The sequence below is a fragment of the Condylostylus longicornis genome, unplaced genomic scaffold, assembly GCF_029603195.1.
Source record: "Condylostylus longicornis isolate FDR11 unplaced genomic scaffold, ASM2960319v2 ptg000135l, whole genome shotgun sequence".
Lineage (NCBI taxonomy): Eukaryota > Metazoa > Arthropoda > Insecta > Diptera > Dolichopodidae > Condylostylus > Condylostylus longicornis.
Window position 1 is genome coordinate 9,640,246 of NW_026578103.1, and position 26,052 is coordinate 9,666,297.

At 21.8% G+C, this 26,052-nt stretch overlaps 1 protein-coding gene across 5 annotated transcripts in view; it reads right to left on the reverse strand.

The window, feature by feature from the left end:
- The window catches only part of LOC129615448 (E3 ubiquitin-protein ligase Ufd4), a 72,375-nt gene that overhangs the window by 44,479 nt on the left and 1,844 nt on the right, over nt 1-26,052 (reverse strand). For 2 of the 5 annotated variants that reach the window (XM_055530664.1, XM_055530662.1), the window contains exons 1-2: nt 10,541-10,821; nt 6,649-7,221 (exon numbers count right to left, since the gene is read on the reverse strand). In XM_055530664.1, coding sequence (XP_055386639.1) covers nt 6,649-6,657 — 9 coding nt within the window. In that variant the 5' untranslated portion in view covers nt 6,658-7,221; nt 10,541-10,821. Of the gene's footprint in view, nt 1-6,648; nt 7,222-10,540; nt 10,822-24,885; nt 25,354-26,052 lie in introns of those variants that run through there. The other 3 variants (XM_055530666.1, XM_055530665.1, XM_055530663.1) reach the window with 2 other exon arrangements.

The window sequence follows — 26,052 nt, forward strand, 5'->3', positions numbered from 1 at the left end:
ATGAGTACAAGAGAAAACAAACAAGAATTTCCATTACAAGTACAAGGTGCTTGTTAATATTCTGATGATAGTTTTATGAAGAAAAATTAAATTATAACGTTTTATAAAGAAAAAGTGGAGTACATTAATTTGATGAAAAAATCATAGGTAAGTAAGTATTCAATAGAAATTCATATTTTATAGTTTGTAATTTATAAAAATCTAAAACTAAATTAGAACAAAAAACTTTAATAACATGAAATGTAAAAACTCAGTGCGCGCAATGAAAAAATTTTATTTTTTGTTTTTTTTTAATGTAATTAGAGTAAAAAAACTTATCGAATGTAAACATTAAAAATCTTATAGGGTTATTCATTTATAATTTGAGAATAAAAATTAAAAAAGTTAAAACGCTCAATATAGTTTTGTTAGTTGGATCGTTAAGTTACTTTTAATTTAATTAAAAAAAATAATGAATTTTTAAACCAAACATATTAAACCAAATGGTTTAGAAGTTTGAACAAATTTGTTTGAGATTTTAAAATTGCTTTCATAAATAAGGCTACTAAATTTGAGTAAATTATAAAATAATTCTGAATTGTAAAATAATTCTGAACTTAAAACCAAAATAAAGCTGAGTGAATTCAATGGTTTGTAAAGCAGCACTTTTCCTTTTAAATTAATTAAAAATTTTCTTCTAGGGAAATAAGTGTCTGATAAAGATCTATTTACATGTAAAATTTCACTGTATATCTTAAGGGGTATAGAAGTTTTGTGACGGAAAGAAACTAATAGGCACTTTTTGTCAAAATACTTTTTGGAAAATGCATTAAATCATCCAATTATTTTTACAACTAGTATTTACAGAAATATTTCATGCACTTAAATGCTTATTAAAAATAAATATAAAATGATACAAATATGAGGTAGTGATCTCAAATTTGTGTTAAAAAAAAAAACAAAATAAATTAAATTTTTTCTTTTCAAAATTGGAAAAACAATATAAAAACAAAAGCAGCACATTTTTTTTAAATCGAAAAAAAATTCGCACCCAAAATTTTCATTGTTTAATTAAATTTTTTTTTGTTTCTTTTCATCATCTCAAATTCGTTTTTTTCTTCTATTTTCCCTTGATATTATTTATTGTTATTCCTATTCACTGTACCTTAACGCTTTTCCAATTCAATTGACATAATTGACGTACACACTGACTTAAATATAAGTATTATTTAAACTATAAAAATATTTTATTATGCAATTGTTAGTTTTTTTCAAAAAATATGAGTATTTGTTGAGCCAAAATTTTGTAATTTCGTTTATAATGCTCAATCAAAATATTTAGTTTTCTTTTAAAGAAAGATTTATAAGAAGGTCAATTATCGACAAACAGACCGAAATCTATACGGTTTTCTTTTTAATTCTATTAAAATTTTGCGAAAAATGTAAGAAAATTGCCGTAATAAATTTAAAAAAAAGGAATTAATAACATGCCGAAATGCAATTACATTTGAATTTAAAAATTAAAAATTCTATGGAGTTTGTATTTTTCACATAAAATCATAAATGAAGAACGAGTAAAAGCTACTAAATTGGGGTATTTCAACTTATTAATAAACTATTTCTTTGTCATACGTATGTACTTGAAAATTATGAAATACTTAGTTCATGTACTCGTGAAGTTCACTACGAAAACCAAAAAAGAATTCAATTCAAATAATAATGATGTCTACCATATGAATGTTTATTTTTTCTCTGTAACCATTTGTTTTTATATTTCATTATGATAATTATAAGACTAGTTAAACGAAAATTTCTTTTTCCTTATACGAATTAATTAAATTTTAATTTTGTGTTCCATAAAGATATTCCATAATATTTATTTTGTGAGATAAACAATTTTAATCAAGTATAAATGATTCATTGTATACTTGTTTCCTCTTAAAAATTACAAAATTATTGAAATTGTATTATGAATCACAATTTTTTAATAACGGTATATATGCGTATTTAGAATTTCGAATTTTGTAGTTATGAAATATTTTATCACAAGCAATTATAATAAATAAAATGTTACTTAATAGATTGTAAATTTGTTCATTAATAGCTTTATCAACACAGAAATTAGTTTTAATCTAATTTGAATAATGTCCTAACATATATGATATCTCATAAGTGAGAGGATTAATTAAAAATTTATAATTAATACAGAAAAAGAAATATTATGGTTTTAATTTTCTTTCTATAAAAGTATGTATTTTATTTATACATGTACTATGTTTAATTGCAATAAAAATAAAAATTTATAATTATAAATGTATATATGAGACTATAGGTTATAAATTTTCTTTTAAAGAGTTTTTCTCACTTATTCCATGTAAAAGAAAAAGAAAAATTGCCTTAATTTAATGTAACTGTTGACTCAATTCAATAACATGACCTCCATAAATTTACTTTTAATTGTAAGAAAATGGTTGTTTTATAGCAGATGTATGTAAATATGTACAAAGAGCAATTACTTATTCTTGATTTTTTTTTCTTTAAATAAAAAAAAAATATAATTAAAGTGCGAAAAAAAATTTTCATTTTATTTGAAAAACATATAGAACGCAAATTAATTTATTAACGTGCTAATATAAAAATCACATGGAATTAAGTATAATTGTACATAAAATGAAAATATGTACAGGTACAGTAAGCCGCCGATATAACAAACTTGAGAATTTCGATTTACATTATACCGTATGTAGTACAAAACTGCAAAATATTGCGTTACATTGCAAGATCTACCTCTGTGTTATATTCATATTTATTTCCTAAAGTAAATTATATTCATATTTATTTCCCCACAACAAGTGAAAATAGTGCTTTGAAAAACAATCTATGTGTACCTACCACACTATTAAAACTATTTTCTTTCATATATGAAACTATTTCTAGGATTGCATATATTTAGGATGAGCGATTTACACAGTCTTTGAAATAAAGCAAAAATTAATTTAAAGAGAGGTTAACATAATACTCAATTTTAATAGTTAGTTGCGTGAGTTAAGAAAAATAATTATATTTTTTAATTTCATGGAATTTACCGTTAGCTTTCTGCGTTTATAGAAATTTCAAAAAGCTTACGGTTTCGGAAATATAGGGCGTCAAAAATTCAAACTTTACAAATTTCAAGAGGCGATAACTCGAGAGGAGGTGGAGATGGAAAAAAATTTTCTTCTAACGAAATAAACCATTTGTTAGTGCCTAAAAGCTACTAAAATTTCAGGCTCCCACGACATGGAGTCTAGAAGAAAAACAATATCAAAATTTGAAAAAAAAGGACTTTAGATAACGGTAAATTTGAACGGCCATTTTGTTTTTTTAAAGTTTGAGTATAGTATGCGTGATAGAAGAAGTAACCCACTGCTTTTCTGCGTTTGTAAAATTTGAAAAATGCATATGGTTGTACTACAGTAAGTAATTGAAAAATGGCATTTTTAGGGTTTTGGGGGGTATAACTTTTTGAGGGGGAGATATGTAAAAATTATGTTCAACGGAAATTAGTTTCTAGTAAGGATCTATGTACATGTAAAGTTTCAGGTTTCTATCTTCAAGGGTATAGAAGTTTTGTAAATAGACACACAGACAGACGGACGGACAGAGTGAAACTAATAAGCACTTTTTTTCAAAAATTTTTTGGAAAAGTGCTAAAAAGAAATTTTTAATTAGGCTGTAAATTTTGTACAGTATACTAATTCGAGAATACTAATCTTTGGAAATTATTTGATTTTTCATTTTCAAAAACTTACAAATTTGCAAAAGAATGAATAACTTTTAACTAATCGCGAACATTAAATTACAAACTACTTTAATAAGAAATAAGAACTATGCAACAATAATTACTATAATATGTTGAATCCTTACTGTATATACCATGTCGTCGTACCTATATTCACAAATTATATTTAAAATTTAAATATTATGTACAATTGGAATTCAATGTCAATTCAGGTTAAAATTCGTGTAGGTGGAGGTTACACATACACTGTCTCTTTGTTTTTTTTAAGACGAAGAAATATATAATACTTAATGTATCATAAAAAATATGAAGAAAAAAAAGTGTAAACGAAAAAAGCTCACAATTATTTGACTCTAAAATAAGAAAAATAAAAAGTTGATTCTTTTGTTTGAAGTCATAAAGAGATAGCAAATATGTAGGTAAGCAAATAGTTAAACATAAATAAATGGTTTTCTCTTTTTTCGTAGCTACAAATACATAACGTTCACATATACCAATATATTTGCTTATGAAAGTACACACTTATTACGTATTATTTTTTAACTAAGATTTTTCGAAAACAAAAATTAATTTAAAATTTAACAATTTTTCTGTTTTAGTTTTTGATAAGCTTTTGATTTTAAATAACAATTTACTTCATTTTCTTATTTATTTGTTACGAATTTTGTTTGTTAAAAATTGCAAATTCATGTAAAAAAAAACTGAAATACTTAATTAAGGTAAGAAGTAATAAAAGAAATTTGAAATGAAATAAAATTTCGCGGTTTTATTGTTGCTTTAAAAGCGATTTTTGATTAATAAATGAAATACACTAAGAAAAAAATCTAAAAATTCGTATTTACTTTATTCGTGTGAAATAAAAATTTTGTCACAATGGTAACTCGAAATTACTAAAGTAACAATGGTTACTTTAGAAATTGTTATCGTTCCTACTTTACGGTTTATATTTTTCCTTAGCACATCTTCGTTTCTAAAGCCCCAAATTGCTAATAATTGAAATTGTACACAACAAATTAAACAACAATCATATAGGTTTTCTCTGAGTGTATGCTTAATTTTAAAATATATTTAAATAAAAAAGAAAAAATAAATTAATGATGAATAGGAAAAGAAAAAAAAATTTGGATGATAAGTTTTTGACTTTGTTTATATAAACTTATTTTTTGTTTCTGTTTTACTATAAAGCCTTTTAATTTTTTCATAATAAAATGAAATTTTTAACTATGAATAAAAGAAATCAACAATTTTAACATTTCATAATATTAAATGTTAAAGAGTTGCGTTTGATTTTTGAAAATGACTCATTGTCAAATCAACAAAAATAGTTAGTTAGTAAATTTTGTTCATTTTTTATTTTTTCTGCTTTTGATGAATATTTTCTTTTTTTTATAAAAAATAATAATAAATTTCTTTATTAATAATTTGTTTCGATTCTTAAGAAAATTTATAGTAAACATTAAATGAATGAATTGGATTTACTAATGACGGTGTCTCGATTTGCCTAAAAAAATAAATAGTTAAAAAAAATTGAGAAATCGAAACATTCTCAAAAATTTGTGAAATTTTATACTTTAAAAAATTCTGATTCATTTTATTTATTTTATACTACAAGTTTTTGTTCATTTTTAGGTCCCATTAGAAAATCTTCTTTAATTATGCGCAAATTGAAATTTCATTAGAACAATATTATTTGAGAATAGAAAAAAAATTTGAAATTTCTTATATCAGTTTTGAAAGATGAAAAAAACCTTTTTTTTTTAATTTCAAATTTTGAAAGGTGTGATAATTTTATTTACATGATTCTTGATTTCTATTTGAACATAACGTTTTTTTTTTTAACATAAATATTTTGAAATTAACGAATTATTTTTTTTTGTTATTTTTATAGCATGTCAACAACAAATTACAACAATTTCATTTCCATGGCAACGTCAGTATAGATCTGTAAAATTTTATGCATGTTTGCGTATAGTTTTTGTTCTATGGTTATAAATGTTTCAATCGCTACTGTATTTCTAATTATTTTGTAATTTTCTTCAAACAAATAAATAAAATTATCAATGTATAACAGAAATTATTTAATAATATTGAGTAATCGCTGATAAAGATATCTTTTAAAAAATATTTTAAATAAATCACGAATCATTACTTTTAAAATTTGACTAAAGCAGTTAAATGGAAAGCTGTAGAATAAATGAGAAGTTCAGAAGCAAAGTGGCCTAACACTTCCTCTAAAATTTATAATCTCATTTATATTCATAAAAAAATTATGTGGGTTAGGCCGTTTTACTTCTTAGTCCCTGAAATAACAATTCGTTTCTTTTCTAAAAAAATCTAATTGTTACTTAGCCCATTTTTAATTGTCTTTAAACGGTATAAAAAATCTAATAAATTTTCACTAATTTTTAATACTTATAATTTTAATTACGATTTGAAAATGAAAAAAATGTAATTGATTAGGAAAATTGTACTCGCGGATAAATAATATTTCTCGTAAAACTTGCGTCTAAAAATATGCAATTTTTACTTCGAGGTTTAATTTTGTGATATGAACCATTAAGTATAGAATTCACTTAAAAAATGAAATAAAAATATTTAATAATAATTTTAATTCAAAGAATATTTTGCGTTTGTTAAAATAAAGTATTCTAGGCAAAATACAATTCAGTACCCACAGAAATTAATAAGTAATAGTTTTAATATTCGGTCTGTAAATGAAAATAACTTTAAAAATTTTTTTACATACCAAGATTCAAGATTAAGATTTTTTAATTATAACAAGAATTCTATTAAAATTTTGTTAAAAGTATGGAATACTTGCATTTGCAACAAAAATAATTTAATTTAGGTAATTATATAAAATTAGGTTTATGAAATTTTTTTCTTACCTCATCCATCTTTTACAATATTTTATCAATTTTACTCAGAATTAAATATTTTTCCTTGTTTTGTCGAATATTAGTTTATTTTAGTTTCAGAAAAATTTTATTTATAAATAATGATAATATTCCAATTAATGAGTTTGTAGAAAGATAAAAATTGAAAATATAAGTAAAGTAATCCAAATAAGTAATATCCAAAAAATACAATTAACAAAAATTTAAATAAAATTCAACAATTTTATTTTTTGTTAAAATGTAATCATTTGGAATATTTTTGATTGTTCATTATTGTCTCGTGGATGGATGACTTTTAATCAAATCATTTTCATTCTCTTTTTTTTTGTTATTTTTACGTATTTTATAATTTTAATATCACAATTTTTATTTTTTTTTATAATTTTCTTTTTTTTGTTTTATAACATTTTTTTTCTTAATTAATAATTTTTTTTTTCTTTTTGATAAAGTGCATTTTTAATATTTTAATTTCATTAATTTTTTTTATTAATTTTTTGTATTTTTTATTCGTTTTCAAAATTTCAAAATAATCGATAAATTAATTAGTGTATAAATCTGTTTAATCTATAAAATAAAAAAAAACATTTTAATGAACAACGTAAGAGGGAAATTAAATTTTTATTTTGTTACTTTTTTTTTGATATTACAACACCATAATTAACGTATATGTATGTACAGTATTTCCAGTATTTCGAATCAGTAAGTATTGTATTAAAAAATTATTATTATTAATTTAATAATTAATAAATTAATACAAAAATTATATAGGTATATGAAACAAAATTTTGTAGGAACATTTTGTGTTCCAACCCAACCCAATTTCTTTTGCTTTTTTATCTTTGTTGAATTCGAATCGGATCGATATCTTTATAAATATATAAGTACATAATATTATTTTTTTTGTAGAAAAAAAATAACAAATTTAATACAAAAACAGTTTAACTTTATTCATTGAAAATATGGAAGGAGCGAAATTCTTTTACACTAAGTATAATTAGAAAAATTTTGACTTTAATATTATGAAAATATCACTTGCTAAAATTTACTTTAGATCCAATAACTTATTGAAAATAAAAATCAAAAAATATATCGAATACTTAGCTAAAATATATATTTCGAACGTTACATACGTACTTTAATCAAAGCTCAAAGTAAATTTCTTAAAAAATTCATGGCTAAATTAATTAATATTCATTTTTTTTTTCTATTTTATTTTTTTTAACATTAAATATAAGCAAAGCAATAAGTTCAGTGATTTATTAAAAAAAAAAAAAACTAAATATATATATACAAAATAATTAACTGTGAAGGATAAAACGAAAATATTAAAAACTAATAATAAAAATCCTAATTCTCAATCAATAATCAAAATTCTCAATCAATAATCAATAATTTAAACGTAACTAAATTAAATGCGAATGCAAAAAATTTAAATTTAAATTAATGATTTAAGTAAACTGATTTCAACTTTTATTAGAAAAGCATATAGTATGTATGTATATGTAACATATATGTATATACACATACGTACAAGCAAATTGAATTTGGATTTATAAGTAAAAGAAAGTTGATATTTCTAAAGTAGATTTCCCTATTTTAAATAATTATAACATAATATGTGGTATTTAGAAAAAGTAAAACACAATGGTGAAAATGTTCACCACTAAAACTCTACATAAGAGTACGTATATAAAAAACAAAACAAAAATAAAATATGTGAATACGAGTATGTAAAGTAATCAGATTGTAATTTTATTAATTATTATTTTTGTTTATTTGTTTGTTTTTTTCTTTTTACAATCTACTTCCTCTAACATTATGCTTATGCACACACACAATATTTTTAATTAACGTGAAGGAATTTTAAGGTTAAAAAATTATTTCATAATTCCGAAACAAAATGCACGATAAAAAAAAAATAATAATTTTTTGCTTTTATTTTATATTTTCGTTAAAAAGCTTGTAAATTACGATAATTGTTGTTTTGATTTCAAATGAATAATAATTGCATTAAATTTCATTTATTATAAAATTTTTCGATTTTTTTCTTTTTGTTGTTCTTTTTTTGTTTTTCTTTTTACGAGAAATGCATTATTTAAGCGTTTATTAAAATTATTTTGTGGTGTTTTTCTTTTTATTGTTGAAAACAAATTTTAATAATCGCAAACACTGAGAAGTATTTTTTTTTCTTTTGTAAATTCAAATTGGAAAATTTGCTGATTTCTTCATTTTTTTTTGTAATTTAAAGCTGTTTAGCCGTTTATTCAAGTTTATTTTTTTTTAATTCAAATACACATGATTCGAAATTTTTGCGTATATTTTATTATTTTTGCTAAAATTTTCGCTTACATGCCAATATTTTAATAATTTTCGTTAATTTTTCTTTATTTCAAAAAACTTTTTTTAAAAGAATATTTTAATTTAAATTTCTATTTTTCCGAAAAAATCACAGATATTTTCAATTTATTTAAATATTTTAATTATTTAACGAAAAATAAAACAGAATATTTTTATTACTTGAATTTTTTTTTTAATTTAATAATAATTTTCTTTGTTTTAAAATTTCTTTGCAAAGTTCAAAAATTTTTTGTTTCTTATGTAACAGGTAACTTTTATGTATGTATGTAAAAATAAAGCACAAAAGAGTTAAGAAAAAAATAACAGCAACAAAAAATATTCGAAACTAATTTTTTTTCCTCTTTCTGTTAATTTTCATTAAATTTAGTTTATACGTCGTAGAAATTTTGTTTAAAAATTCGAAAAAAAAGTAATAGTAAGATTTGTTTTTAAACAATTAATTAAAAATTAAAAAAAATATATATAAAACAAAGAAGATATGCTTTGTTTGAATACAAAAATTAAACTATTTGCTAAATATAAAATTTCAAGTTACTTCGGTTCTCTTTAAAAAAACATAAAATTCTTCGATTTTAACCATTAAGTGCACATGTTGTTAATAGTAATTTGTAGTGAATATTTTAACCAATTTCATAGCTCAAAGTTCTAAATTTCTAATTTATTATTTGAGAACTAAAATATGCAATATGTATATTTTTAAAATTAAAATAAAATTTTAATGCAAGCCAAGATCATATATTGAACAATGTTTTTAATTAAGCTGCGAAAATTGTAGATCACCTACACATTTATTAAAAATTTGCTCAGTCATTTTTCTTTTTTTCCCCATAAAGGAGCGTTCATTTTAATTTCGTAAAATGAAAGATTTGCTTAAAAAAAATTAGTACATATCTAAATTTCAATAAAAAGAATTTCGAGGATGCAAATTTTTCATGGAAGTTTATCAAAACAAAAAAAAAAGATTTCCACAGCAACCTTTTAATATTTTTGCTATTCAGTAACTTTGAGTTACTCAAGTAATTTGTATGAATTAAAAATTTACATCTTTAATTATCCGCTAATTTATTTTAAAATTAAAAATCGAAATTCATATCGTGCATTTAAGGGTTAAATTTATCATATGTTTTTCGGAAAATTTTTTTATATACACCTACTATTATGTATATTTCATTAGTATAATTATACAAATATACATAATTATATGTATATTTATTTATACTATTTCGTTTTTAATTTATCTAAGAGAAAATTTAGCTAATATTTTTTTTTTTTTTTTAATATATATTTTCGCGAAAAATGTCGCATTTAGAAAATTAATTATATGCCACTCAATTTTTTCACATATTTTTCTCTAATAAATTAGAATTTTTATTATTTGTTAATTTATTTATTTTTCTGCTTGTTTTGCGAAAAACATTGATTATAAGTAGGCATACATTTTAATATTTTATTAAATATTTTAATAATTATAAGCTATAACTTTAATGTACATGCACATACATAAATAATTTTGATTTATAATTACATTTTTTTTTATAATAATTTTTTTTAATTAAATTAAAAATCTTTATTTTCTTATGATCACTATCAAGAATCAGATTCGAAAAAACTTAATATAAGAAAAACATTGTAAATTTTTAATTAAAAATAATAGGCAAAAAATAAATGTAATCCAAATAAATTTAAATAAATTTTTCAATAAACAAAAACAAAAAAAAAAAATAAAAAAAAATTTTTTTTCTGTTTTTACTTCCGCCGACTTATAAACAACTACTCACAGCGAGCTACGAAGATAGACTAAATAAAAATTATTTTTAATACAAAGAAAAAGAACAACAAAAAAAAGAAAAGAAAAACATTGTCAGCTGCCAAACAAGCCGCCAATTGCCAAAGTGGAAAAGTCACATTTTACATTAAAGCAAAAAAAAAAGAATTTTCTTTTGTTTTGTTGCTTGCTTTTTCACCAAGAAAGAACGAATTTAAGTAAATGGGAGCGCATAGAAAATTTTTATAAACTGAAAAATCAAGGGAGAATAAGTTATGTTTTGTATATATATATATATACATTATGATATACATATATTTTTTTAGCATAATATAATTGCAATTTAACAAAAACATAAAAATAAATTTACAGAAAATTACGCTCAATGAATTTTATCAGTAAGAGAAAAATTATTGTTAGACTTGCCGTTTTATATTCTGAACGTGCGCAAGATAAGCGTTTAATTGAATTTTTTTTAGATTACTTAGTGTATAAGAGTTTATTTTTGTAATGTCTTATGCAAATTGAATTAATATATAATATAGTGTAGTAGTAAAATGTAGTAAAAAATTAAAAATAATGAATTTTTGGAAAATAAGAATATTTCGCTTTTTTGTCACTGTCAAACCAGAACTTTCATTTTTTTATGATGGGTAATGGGCATATAGATCATTTTGAAGGGTACTGAATTTGTCACCTGCAAATACACAGCGAATGAAACGCTGACTAAATTTTGTGTATATTTTGGAAAACAGAGATGTACGCAATACGTTCACAAAATTTGTAAAATCAGATGTACAGAAAATTTGTTCTGACTCGAAAATTACATTATATGCATACAAATATATGTTATATTACTCAACGAAAAAAAAGAAGACACACGATGAGGCCTTAAATTCATGTTGAAGAAATGAATTACTAAAGTTAATTTATCTAAATTTTATTGATTAAGTAATATAGAGTTTTACTTAAAATTTGCATATTTTAAGGTCTTAATGAAAGATACTCGAGCTAAAATTTGCATTTTTTTAACATATTATATCTTCAAATTGCAATTTTTTTTAAAAAACTTGATTGAAATGTTTAAAGAAAAATTTACTCAATAAATAAAAAATGTATAATTTTTTAAATTGTGAATTCTAACACTTTTGTCAACATAATCCCGATATTTTTAATTCCTAATGAGGACAGGTTTGATGTTAAAAACGATTTTATGAAATCAATTTTTTTTAATTACACGCCTAATTATGAATATACAAAATGGAAAATACCTAATTACTTTTTTAAAACTTGGTTTTTCAAAACTTTAATAATATATGTATGTAATTAAAAGTACATAGCTTGTTAAATACCACCGCACTTAACACTAATTAATGCAAAATAAATTCTCAGACATAATTCTTTTTGCAATATATGTGTGTGTGTGTAAATAATGTCAACAATATTGGTTGCAACTAACTTAGATTTAATTATGGGCTTGAGTACTGCTCGCATAATTTTGCATAAAGCATTTGTACAGTAAAAATCAATAATAAATTTAAAATCAAATTTAGTGCAGCTATATTATATTCATAAAAACTGAAATAATATAAATTATATTAAAATAAAAAAAATGGATTTGGTTAAAGGTAAAATTCAGGTAAACCTTTTCCCGAATAATTTAGATATTATAATTTTTGTATACTTACTTATACATTTGTATTATTAATTTTATGTGTAATTTGATATAATGACTTTACAATTGTGAAAATGAAAATAATTCTTTTAATATCCTGAATTAAATTTACTTTAATTGTTTATATTTATATTTACATAATATTCTTGTATTGAAAGCAGGAGTTTTGATTTATTTTGATAAGTTTACATTTTAATCAATAAAACCGGATTTATTTGTTATCCATGAGGATGTATGAATACATTTCTTCAGAAGTATTCGCGTATTATTGTTAGTACTAGTTAGGCAGTTAGTTAGGCAGTGTATTTTGGAACACCATTCGAAAAAAACTAATAAAATTCGAAATATTAGAAATGTTTTAAAAGAATAATTGAATAATAAAAATATTTTTTTTTTTACAAGATTTTTGTATTAAAAATAAATTAAATTACTCTTGACAAATTAAAGGCTGTAATTTTTGAATTTCCTTAAATTAGCAATTATAAATTTTATTATATATTAATTTTGGAGAGCAAATATTCTTCTGTGTATATTGGTTTGAAATTTTCTTATTTATCAAAATTTATTTAGATTTGTGGCATGTCACATAAATAATAAGCGCATTATAAAATAAAATGCATATATGCTCCTTTTACGACTTTTTTTTCAAAAATACTTGAAATAAATAAATTATCAAAGCACCCAAGTGCCTGCCACTCGAGTGACAAAAAAAAAACGGAAACAAAAAAAAAAACTTTCAATTAATTGTTTTATAAAAAATATTTTAAAATTTACATGTTTACCCCAATTTTTTCATATAAATCTTGTAAAAACTAAAGAATGAAAATATTTGCATTGTGTCAAAAACTTTAAGGTATGAGAACAACATAAAAAAAAAATAGAAAAAGAACAAACACACTTAAAAAAAAATCATTATATTTTCGGCAAACATTTTTATTTAATTTTTTTTCTCTACTTTTGTTTTTTTTATACATAACCTTAAAGATGAGTATCTGTGCTACAAAAGAAGAAAAAATTGTTTAAATAAATTGAACTTTTCTTATGTATACCTAGTAGATTCACCAAAACACTACTCGATTCTTTTCTACATACATAATTTTCTTTTTTACTTTTTCATATTTTCTTTGCTTGCTGTCTTTTTTTTTGTGTTTTTTTTATAGTCAACCACCATCATTTGGTTGGTTATGGTTCATGTGTAGTAGATAGAGAGAAACTTTATTTTTTTGTTTAGATTATCATCGTTAATATAATAGCAACAACAAAAATAATATAACAAACAAACGATCAGTGAAAAAACATAAAAAAGCGCAAAAGAAATAAGAAAAATAAAAGAGGTTGAAGAAAAAGTGGGTCAATTAAAAGACCTTAAGTATCTCGTTATAATCGCGTACTATATAAGTGTAACTTGATGATACACGGGTCTTAATACAATAGAAAATTGTTATTAATATTAATTTTTCATTCTTTTACTTTTTTTTTTGTTTTTTGTATTCTGTGTAGGTTAAAAAAAATTTTATTATTATTTTAGTAAATATACAAGATGAATAAATTAAAAATGAAAGAAAATTACACTTTATTCCTATACTGTTCTTTTTTTTTTATTACAGAAAAGAAATAAAATAAAGAACAGTTTAAAATATAAAGCAAAATTAAAAACTTTTAAAATTTCTCTACTTTTAGAATAAAAAAAGGCTTATAGTACACATATTGTTTCAAATATAATTAAAAGTGAAAAACATTCATCTATCAACTTCAAATCGTAAAATGAAAATAATAATACGTAAAATTTCAAATGTAAGCAAAAATGTTAATTTTTTTCACACGTTGTTTTTTATACATACTTAATACCCACTAAAACCATGTATTTCCACACATACTTATAATACATATGTATGTACATTTATATTTCAAATTTACAAATTAATTTAATTTCCTTAATACATAAGTATGTACATATATATATACATAGTTACATTATTATTATATAAGTATGTATGTAGCTAAATTTTATACTTAAGCCCCTGACATTTACGTTTAAAAATTAATCAAGGATGTTACGTATTATTTTACTTACATGAAATGCAATATAATGGTATATAATTATCATTTGTAATGAAAGAATGTAAGAAAGAGAAGAGAATCAAAAATGTGTACATAAAAATGCATGTATATACATATAAATATTATTTTCACTATTATTTTTAACTGTTTGATTATTGTATTTTATATAGCGTAAAATTTAACCATTATTTACTTACGTCAATTTTATTATTAACGTTTACAATAATAATTTCTTTCTCCTTTTTAACTCTTATTCTGCATAATATAACAAATATTGAAAGTATTATATGCTACGCTACCATAAAATTTCCGTATTTCAATTGTCAAAATTTTTATTTTTTTTTAAAAACAAGAAAAGTAAAATATTTACAGAGTGTTTACGTATATATTTACGGTGAACAAATTTAATACTAAATTTAAATTGTTTTTAATGTATTTAAAAGTAATTTATGGTCTTTCTGGACACAAATTTCTCAAATGTAAGACTCTAGTTAACACTTAAAATTGAAATTTAACAAATTCAAGGAAAAAATCTTTATATGAGATAATAGAAAATATTGAGGCGAATTAAACCAGTTTTAAAATTTTCACAAACATTTTTTTCAAATTTATTCTCAATTTCCTACTAGTTTCTTATCAAGTATTTTTGATTAAGTAAGTATACTATCTTAGTTCACATTTCAACAAAAAAGAATATGGTAAATGACACACCTTATACATTTTATATATTTTTAATTAAGAAATAAATACAAGAAAAAAATTTAAATGAAAAAAATTTTAAAGATTTACAACATAAGTATATTAAATTTTTTCTGAAACAATTTTCAAAATTTTTCCATTAACCTTTTTAAATTTACTTAAAGAATTGGTAAATTAATTAAAAATACATTTTATGATAACATTATTGCAATTGTAGTAATTTACATACCAACTGTAACTATAACGAAAAATAATTTTGTGCTACAAATTGGAAATGAGTTAAAAATTATTTTATTTTAAAGGATAGGTGGAATGGTATAATTTAAATTACTTTTTTTGGTGTACAAGGAATATTTACAGTAATTTTTAAATTGAAATGAAGAATTTTTAATTAAAAAGTTTAATATTTTTTATTTCTAATTAATATTAAATTTATTGAATCAAAAAATATCAGGCTTAAGTCAATTGATTTCTGCGTTAAAAGAATTTAATTATTACGCAAATTTTAAATTACTCAAATTCGAATTTTGTTATTACGATTTTAAATTTCAATATCTAAGTAACAAAAATTTTAACTGTACTAAATAAAAGATGAGGTAAACAGTTGGCAGTTTTCATTTTTAGCAAAACTTCATTAAAGATTATTTAAAATTTTCTTATCATGATTTTTAATGTTGCATAAAATAAAATTGTGAATTTTATTTTCAACTACAATATTTACTCATAACCTTTTTATATTTTTTAAAAATGTTTACTTAAAGTTTTGAGTTAAATTTTATATTGTCATTGATTTTAAATTTTATTATTTTTCTCTTTGTTTCTTATATTTTTTTTTATTTTGAATAAACTAATTTAAAGTAAAAACTTTTAATAAAAAATTACTGTAGTTATTATAATTGCAATGAAAATGAAAATACAACACAAAAAATTACTACTTTTGTTGCGAAAGTTAAAAGAAAAAATTGTTGTATTTGAAGGAAAATATTATATAAAGCAAAAAAACAAATAAAAAATGATGAAAAAGATTTTGTACTTTGTAAAATAAATAACAACAATTCCAGCCAATCATAAGATTTAAAAAAAATGTGGAATTACTGAAGTAAATTAGTTTGTATCTTCTATTTTTACCGACAGTATTGTGTAAACAATAGGTAGGTGATGTGATGGCAACAAATTTTGCATATCGATTTTACATATCGAAAAAATCAGGCGTCAGCAACGTTTGGACCTTTACTACGGGCCAAATATACATTTTTGCGTATATAAAGAGAAACAATCAACTGATTTCATTGAAATTTAATATTTAAATTCTTCGTATTAAAACAATGAACATATAAATTTTTTGGAAAGATCAGGGCTCCAAAACTGGTCTGCGGGCCGATTTTACATTTTTAACCATATCTATGGAACGAATTGATGGAATTTCTTGAAATTTGATATTTGAGTTCTGGTTGTTACCAAAACTAACTGGCGAGCATTTCAGGGAATTCGGGAAGCACAAAGTGAAATTCTACTAAGAGACAAATTTACATTTTTCTAGGTATGTTGACTATGTATATGCCTACTAATGTTCTAAAAATTGGAAAGAAGTATTTAACCGACATTTTTATAATATTCTGTAACACTTTCACTCAACTAGATAATACACATTGCGTTGCGTTATGTGCTGACCACATCAGTTTTTTTTATTATCATACAGATATTGGCCTCTCTTAATACGATATGAAATTTTTTTTTATAAAAATTTAGACAACAAGGGAATTACAATTCTAATTGCTATACTAACTTATATTAAATTTTATGTGAAAATTTGCATTTTTCCTTCCAGTTTTAAAAAATTTGACTTAACTTCAATAAGGTTAGATTCAATTTCCTAAATATATTTACTCCGCATTATTATTATTTCCTTTCTTTTTAACCATGCATTTTGAGATATTTAGTTCTGAATACATTCCGAATACAACTAATGAACTTTTGCCTCTTAAACACTTCAGTTCAGAATAAAAAGAACCATATAGGATTCAATTTTAAAAATTGTTATTAATTTACATTAAAAAAATTATAAAAGAAATTCTAAAATTACTCAAACATTTTACAACAACATACAAATTCTTATTACCGTAAAATACGAGATAATCGAATATTTTTTCCCAGTATACAAATTCTGACTTTATAAAAAAATTTTATAATAATTTTCAGTATAATAAATTCTTCTTCTTAAATTATGAATATGAAAGCAGTGTTAAAAAATTAAATTAATTAATTGATTTCGATTTTTGAATTTTTACTGTAGGTTTGTAATTTTGTACAACATTAACTATATATATACGAATTATATTGAAACGGAACTCAAACCCACATATTTAGTATGATAGTCTTTTTATGTGCGTTACAAATTTTTCCCACTTATATAAATTTCTTTTTTTTTATAGATTTATTGAAAGAAATGCATTTCCTATGACAACTTTCGTTTATAGATGTAAGCATATTCATGTATATGTATAATATATAAATAATATGTATGTTGTTATGTGCGTATTTATGATTTATTTTATGATTTAAAATTTTTTAAATAAAAACTGGCAAACGCATTATACTCGTAAAATTTAAATCGCAATCGTATATAAATACATAAAAAAATCAATTCTTATAAAAATAACTTGCATGGCAGCGTTCATATGCAATTGCTGCAATGTTCTCAATAAGAATATTAAAATATATTTTAGTAAAATACACATTTAAGTATAAGTATTAAGACAAAAAAAAATCAATAAAATCGTTCTTAACTTCTAAGAATTTAAAAAAGACGAATTGTTACGTATACTTTTAAGCCTCTAAAATCCCCCTTTACCATTCCTTTCCTACTTGCATTCAGTATATAAAACTAATATATCATGTGCATGAAATGAGCCTTTGAATTTTTTTTTACATGTTTTTCTTAATATAATTGTTATAAATATGCATTACAATATGAAATCAATACCATAAACGCCATTAAAAAAATTAAAATAGCAACATTAAAAATAATTTTTGTAAATGTGAAAAAAAAAATCATTCAACTATGAATAACAAAAAAATTGAAATTTATAGTTTAAACAATTAAAAAAGAAAAATTTTAGGGTGTAATAATAATGACGGGGTACCGAAAAGTTAAGTATTGCTTTGACTAAAAATTTTACTTAGTGCATGAATGACGATAATTTGTTTTTTTTTTATTTTGTTTTTTATTTTTATATTAAATTATTTGGGACATACCCAAAAAATTTAATATTATATTCGGTTGTAAAATATGGTTAGTAAAAAATGAATTGAAAATTAAATCAGAGCTTCTATTGCAATTATAAATTGTAGGAAAATTAAATAGTCAAACTAGTAGTTAAAATAAATAGAGTTATATGCAAGGTACCAGAAATGAAAATTAAAATTCAATATTATTAAAAAAATATTGTGTTTGTTATGAAATTATGTGACTATAAAAGTAGGTTTTCCATGAAACGGTTCTCAAAATTGATTAACTTCCGAAATAAAATAAAAAATTTTATTGTAATTTTTGACAAAGTTTGACATCGATAATGACATAAAAAAAAATTTTTGTTTTCTATAAATCATCAGTTGGTATTTTATAGTTAACTGATTTTGAGGAAACCTGAAAATCACAATGTGATAATCTTGAAATAATTATAATATCACCTTGTTTTTTTTTTAGAACTATGCGTTTTATTATCACAAATCTCAAATTTTTAAACACGCACTCATGAATAACTATGAGCATACGGAATTAATTAGTTTAAGTAAAATGTGCTATCGTACTTGCAGTTTTTAGTTCTTTAATGAAAAAAAAAACTTACTATAAATTACGATATATTAAATCTTACAATAACTTAATGTGAATTATGTGTGTATTGTGGACACACAATACTTCTGGAATATGTGGAATATTGTGGACTCATAATTGTGATGAAAAATTAATTGTATTTGCATCATTTCATTTTTTTGTATAAGTAGTTCTAAAGTTATTAATTAGTCCAAAGACAGAAAGAAATATCTGGCCTTTTTAATTATTAAAAAATATATATACAACATTAACATATTACAACAATGTATATATTACAACAATTAAACAACAAATTAATTTTAATTATCTAACAATTAAATTACCTTATCTAACAATAATTTAATAAATTTGAATTTAGATATATGAGATATATCTATAAAATTTATTAATCTCATTAACAATTTCAGAACTCAAATTATTATCAATATATTTTTCATTTTAAATAACTTACATAACACAAATCACAAATATAAAGATTTTTAACAATAAATTTAGTTATACAGCATAAAGCTAAAATTAAAAAAAGAAAAAGCATGAAATTGAAAGAGAAAATAGTGTTAATTGTCAAAATTGGTAACAAGTATATAATACATGCACATATGTATGTACATATTTCAGTTCATGAAAATTAAATTTTCTTAAAGTATATTTATTATGACTTATACGTTACTTATGTTTTTTTAATAATGTTTACCTTTCAATTTTAAATGGCTACACAGCAGTGGAAACAAACCTGTACCTACTTATTATAAAATAATGTTTATATTTGCTATTCATGTTCTTATGCATAAGTATGTGTGCGAAATTTACCTGTGAAGGTTATTATTTTTTATGTAAATTACCAGTAACACTATTAATGAATATAATACGTACAAACAATAATAAATTCAAAATAATTTATACTCAAAATTTTAATTTCATTTCAAATAATTCTAATAGACAAACTGTCTCGAACTTACACATATACAATCGTGCAACAAAATATTATGATAGTGTTAGAATACAATATATATTCTCTGTATTATTAAACATTGTTGTAGGTACTTTATGAAATTTCATTATTATTTCTTACAATATTATAAATAACTGTGTATTTATTGTAGAACATAAATTAATATTTATGGCGGAAAATAATTGACATTAGAGTTTTTTACCTGTTTTTCCGGTTAGTACATTGTTAAAACGTAATTCTAAATTGTTTAAAATAATGATTTCGCATTAAATTAATCTGTAGGTCAATGACAGAATCATTCTTTAGAATACAAATAATAATTTTATAACAGTCTAACAACTTTTAAAAACCCCTAAATTGTACCTGAGTATGTATATAAGCACAATCCGATATTTATAGGAAAGGAAAAAAAGATCAAATTTATTTAAAGTATATGTTTCAATAATCAAATATAATGTAAACGCACTTATGCTGCGATCTAGAAAATTTTTGACATTAAGTGACGCGCGAATTTGTTTCGAAAAACGTCCGATTTTTTGATTTAAATTTTAACATATTTTTTGACTGAATTCGGAAAATCCAATCAAAGCTTTGTTAACTGTTTTTATTGCAAAATTAAAATATTTAAGTGTGCGATAATACCAGTCATGTATACATTTGTGTTTATGGACACAAACACTGTGTTGTACTTTTGAACTTTGAAACGTCACTCACAATAAAGTTATCAAAAAACAGATAAAATTTTTACAATACTTAAAATTCGAACATAAACTTTAACTTGAGCTCATCATAAAATTTTTTTTTTATTCAAAATATTTTAATCGAAAACCATATCAGTTGTTGATTAACCTATTTAACAATGATATGAAGGTGTTTTTTCTTTATTATTGTCGGTTATGGGTTTTAAAAGGTGTAAATTTTACTTGTCTCTATTTGAGTTTATCATTATTTTTCTTTTAATACAGTATTTATTTACATGGCCTATATAAAATTTTTTATTTTTTTTTCCTTGTTAAAATAAAATATATTTCATTGTAGGGTTGTAGGGAAAAACGACGTCGCAAATTTTAATATCTTAAAATGAAATTTGAAATAAAAACAAATAGATTTTTTTAATTGTTATTTAAATATTTTATGTAAGACTCAAGAATTTCACTTTTAATTGTTAAAATAATTTAAAAATTAACTTAAATCAAATTATGCCATACAATATGAAATTTTGACAACGTAGTGAAGTTTACGTCGCAAGCATTGGAAATTCAAAAAGCATACATATGAGTACAGACAAAGTTGTAAATACTCGTAGCTTATTGTTACGTCATTGCATATTTTATTTTGAGAGCCGAACATGACTAGAATTTTTGTTAAGACTTGTTAAAAATCAGCAATTTTAATAGCAATATGTTTCACCCTCAAAGTATACTAATATTTAAATGCTTTTTGAAATTCAAACTTTTATTATGATAAATATTTTTCAATAAAAATTAAGTAAGAAGTGCGATGTGTTCTTGAAATATTTTGAGTAAAATAGTGCGATAAACTAGTATACTAGTACGATGAATTAGGAAATGGGCTGATTTCAATTTAAGATTTGTGACAAAAAAAATCTATTCTTTATTTACTAATAAATGATGAATATTCTTATACGAATTTTTATTTTGATGACAAAACAAGCTTGAATATTGCATTAAATTATTTTATTTTCATTTTATAGCTACCAGCGTTGGATCTACCACATATACCAAGTAAGCATATGCAATGGGCGCCCGAAAATTGAAAAATTTAAAAATAAATTTAAGAAATAAAAATTTTTTTCTTTATTTACAGCCTAATTAACTTGATAACATATACATTATAAATAAACATTGTAAAACAAGAAGTAAAAAGTTTAATTCTTGACCTTAATTCTATGAATAATCTAAAATTCAGCATGATAAAGTTACAAGAAAAGTGATTGAGAACGTTCTTAGAAACCGCGTGGGTCTTTGAACAAGTCAGAACTGGGCCTGATAGCTACACGTATGATTTTTCATCTTTGAATAATTTTTCATTTTCCCCTAAATGTAAAATATTATAGAATAAAACATAGGGGAAACATCAATCATTGATTTTCAATGATAAAATATTATTCATTTCTCAAGTAATTTAATTTATTTTTTTTTTTTGATGTACAAGTACAAATCTTAATATAAGTACTTAAGTACCTAATAAATATTCTAAGTACATAATTAGACTAGACATAATAATATTTACAATGTGAAAGTATTTAAATGATAATTTTATATATGTACAAACGAAAAATAAAAATATTTTTAAAGGTCAATACATTACTTTGCATAGAAATATTATAAAAATCATTTTAATGGTTTTAAATATACCTAGCTATTATTTTATAATATATATTTAATGTATTTCAAGAGTTTTTGTTCTTTTATGACTATAATTTTCTACAATAATCACGAAGGTATCTAATTTTTAATTATTCAGTATGTCTCATACGATTACTCATATTTTATACTTTTCTATTAAAATAGGAAAAAGAGGATTAAGAAAAAAAAAACGAAAATATTAATCGATAAAACTTTTTATTTCTGTTAAGGATACTCTGCAAGAAACAACAGGTTGTTGTTGTTTGTTCTTAACTATTTACATTAGATGAGTGAATATTTAATAAAGTAAAAAATAAATGTTTATTAATTTGTTACTTCTGTATTTACTTTTGTTTTGATTGTATAAAATGTAATCTGTCTTAAAAATCATGACTTTCATATTAAAAGCAATTATACTGTTTGTAATTAAAATTCACAATTCGAATAACTCGAACACATTAAACTCGATTTTAAAATAAAATTAAAAACAAATTGCATTACTTATATGTTATTTAATATGTGTATTCATTACATATATACATATATAATGTATATACATATGTAAACATAAATAATGTTATAAGTATGTTATTCTAACGAAAATAAAGCATTTTAAAATTTTGAAATAAACTTTAAATGTCTTTTGGTTGAGAGTGAATTAAAAAAATTAAAATATTTCAAAAGCTGATTAAGGTTTTTGTACTAAAAAATTTTTTTAATAAGTAAATCCTTATAAACACATAGGTTTCTCATTAGACGATGAAGAGCTAAAAAAAAAAAATGGTAGCAAAGATGAATTCAATATTTTTAGCATTTTTTTTTAATTGTTTCAAAATCAATTTCACATGTTTGTTTTCAAATTTTTGTGCTGAAAATAATTAATTTAACATCAAGTTAATCAATATGTAACGCAATTGTTATTTATTTAGTATAATATCAATAATTATAAAACTTGTATTGGGCTGGTATGTCAGAGAAAAGATTGATTTCGAGAATAGAATAATAGAATAAAATGATAAATTTCTTTATCATTTTCATCTAAATTTTTAGCAATGATAGCCCCACTTAAAAGCTTTTTTATAGAAAATTAATAATGTCAGACCATTGGAATGCGTAACAATGGGGCAAAATATCTAAAATTATGAATTGTTACGTTTAAAGTTTTAGGAGAAATCAAAATGTTCACAATGTTTTTCAAAATTTACATAAAAGTTTAAAATTTTTACCTTTTAATGAATTGGTTCGTAAAATTTATATAATGTTTGACATTAAAAAATAAAAACCTAAATTGATACACTCAATATTTTTGATTGTTTTAAAGAAATTTTAGCTAACGTTTTAAGCTTTTTTTTAATTATTTATTAAATGTAAAAATAATGATTGCACGTGAATTATTTCTTTTGTTTTATTTCGTAATCTTTTCCTAACTTAAGAAAAATTTGTATATACATAAAATATTTATATGAATCAAATACACAAGGAATTAAAAATACAGATAAATTGAAAAAATGTGACATGATATTGTTAAAATTACATTTTAATAGAAGATAGAAACCAAAAATTAATGATATAAATAAATATACTTAATAACAGAACGAAAACTGAGGGGATCTAAGAATCAAGAAGAAACATGACAGTTATATCGATATTTTGTATCCTTGTACAAAACGGTACATTGATATTTATATACATATATGATTATATATAGACTTATTTTTAATTTTTTATTATTTATTTAAGCTTATTAATTCTTCAATGAAAAGGAGATTGAATAAACAAATAATAAAAGAAAAACTTTGTTTGTTATATTTTTCAATGTGAAGAGAAGGATTAATGACATTGAAAATCTGAAGAATATAATTGGAATTTTATACATATATAATATAATTGTATATTATGTATAGAATATAAATATTATTTTTACTTATCTAAACACAAATTGTAAAAAGTCATGTGACAACCTTGAACTTGAATCATTTTTTTTTCTGATTCAAAATACATAAATATTATTGTTTGAATTCTATTTAATTAACTAATTGTCAATTATGGTCTTTTAATATTGTGTGCATTAAATCTTTGTTACTAAAAGATTTTCCACAAAAAAAAAATCGATTTTAATATAAAAAAAAATTAGAATAATAATTTGGCGTCAATATTATCAAATGATTATAAGATTGTGGCACCTCAAGCTTGAACATTAAGCTTACATTAGAATAACGAATGAATAGGTATTTACAAAAAGAATGTTAATAAAAAAAGTCAATTAAGTATTGAAAGTATTTCCACTAAAATTTAATTTATGATCTTCAGTAAAGTCTTAATTAAATTGGTATTGTAAGAAATTAAGTCTAAATATAAACAATTTTATACTGCCATCAGTCATCATCATGGTCAAATATTAGTCAATGATCAAAATGTTTTGATTATTTCACGTTTATGGTTATGCCAATTTCAGAACGAAAATATAAATTATTTATTTATTTATAGATAATAATTTTAATTTTGTAAACTCACCTTTTTGGGTTTCCTTGAAAATTTATGACTAAAATTTATCCTTTAGAGTGATTTTTTTTCCTTACAATTTCTTCAAAAATATTTTAATAAACACAAGTTCTTTAAAAGTCTTTAACTTAATCAAACAAAGAAAAATTAAAAAGGTAAAAAAAATTTTTCTTTTAAAGTGTTTTTCCGGAGACGATTGAGAAACTTGTTTGCGTTCAATTTATTAGCATTGATTTTTTTTCTCCCTCTGTCTTTTCTGTTGTTGATTTTTTTTATTATTCTTTTCAATCGATGTTGGAAAACAATCGCCAAATATAATTTTTTTGATGCCAAAGAAAAGAAAATAAATAACAGAAAAAATAAAAAATAAAAATCAAAAAAGAAAAACTTGAATTTTGGATCCTCTCTAAAGATTTAACGCACTATATAAAAGTTTTTGAAACCAAAAAATATAGGCGGAGGGAGAAATTAAATTTTGATCTAAAACGAAAAAAAAGAAAGAGAAAAATTATAAAAATTATAAATAAAATTTAATAATTATTAAAAAAGAATTTATTTAGTATATTTTTTTTTTCAATTAAAAACAAAAACACTTTTTTCTTTTTTGGATTTTATGTAATTTATCATGGTTCATGTTTAAAAAATGCAATCAATAGGAACATAAAAAAAATATAATAACAATTCCAAATACAGGCACCAACAGCGATATGCGTGACTAAATTCTATTAAAAAATTCGTTACTATTTTATTACTATTATGAAATTTATGGGCAAATTAAACTTTTAATTTTAATTTTATTTGATTTTTCGCTGCATAAATTTAATGAAAGTTTAGAATTTTATTATTTTCATAATGGATCAACATTATAGTGTTCATGTACTAGTGATAATGCAATGAAATATTCTTTATTGTGAATGACTTGTTTTTTTTTCCAAATTAATCAAATATGTTGATTATTTAATCAATTTTTTGTTTTTAAAATTAATTTTTGATAATAAGAGGAAGATTTTGTTTATAAAAAATTATTGAAAGTTTGCATTTTTTATATGAAAGTGTTTTTTGATAACCAAACCATATAAATAAATTGACTAGGTTGGACCGAAATGAATTTTAATCTTCTCAAATAAAATAGTAATAGGTAAATATTTTCTTAGTTATCAGTGTGAAGAAAATAATAAA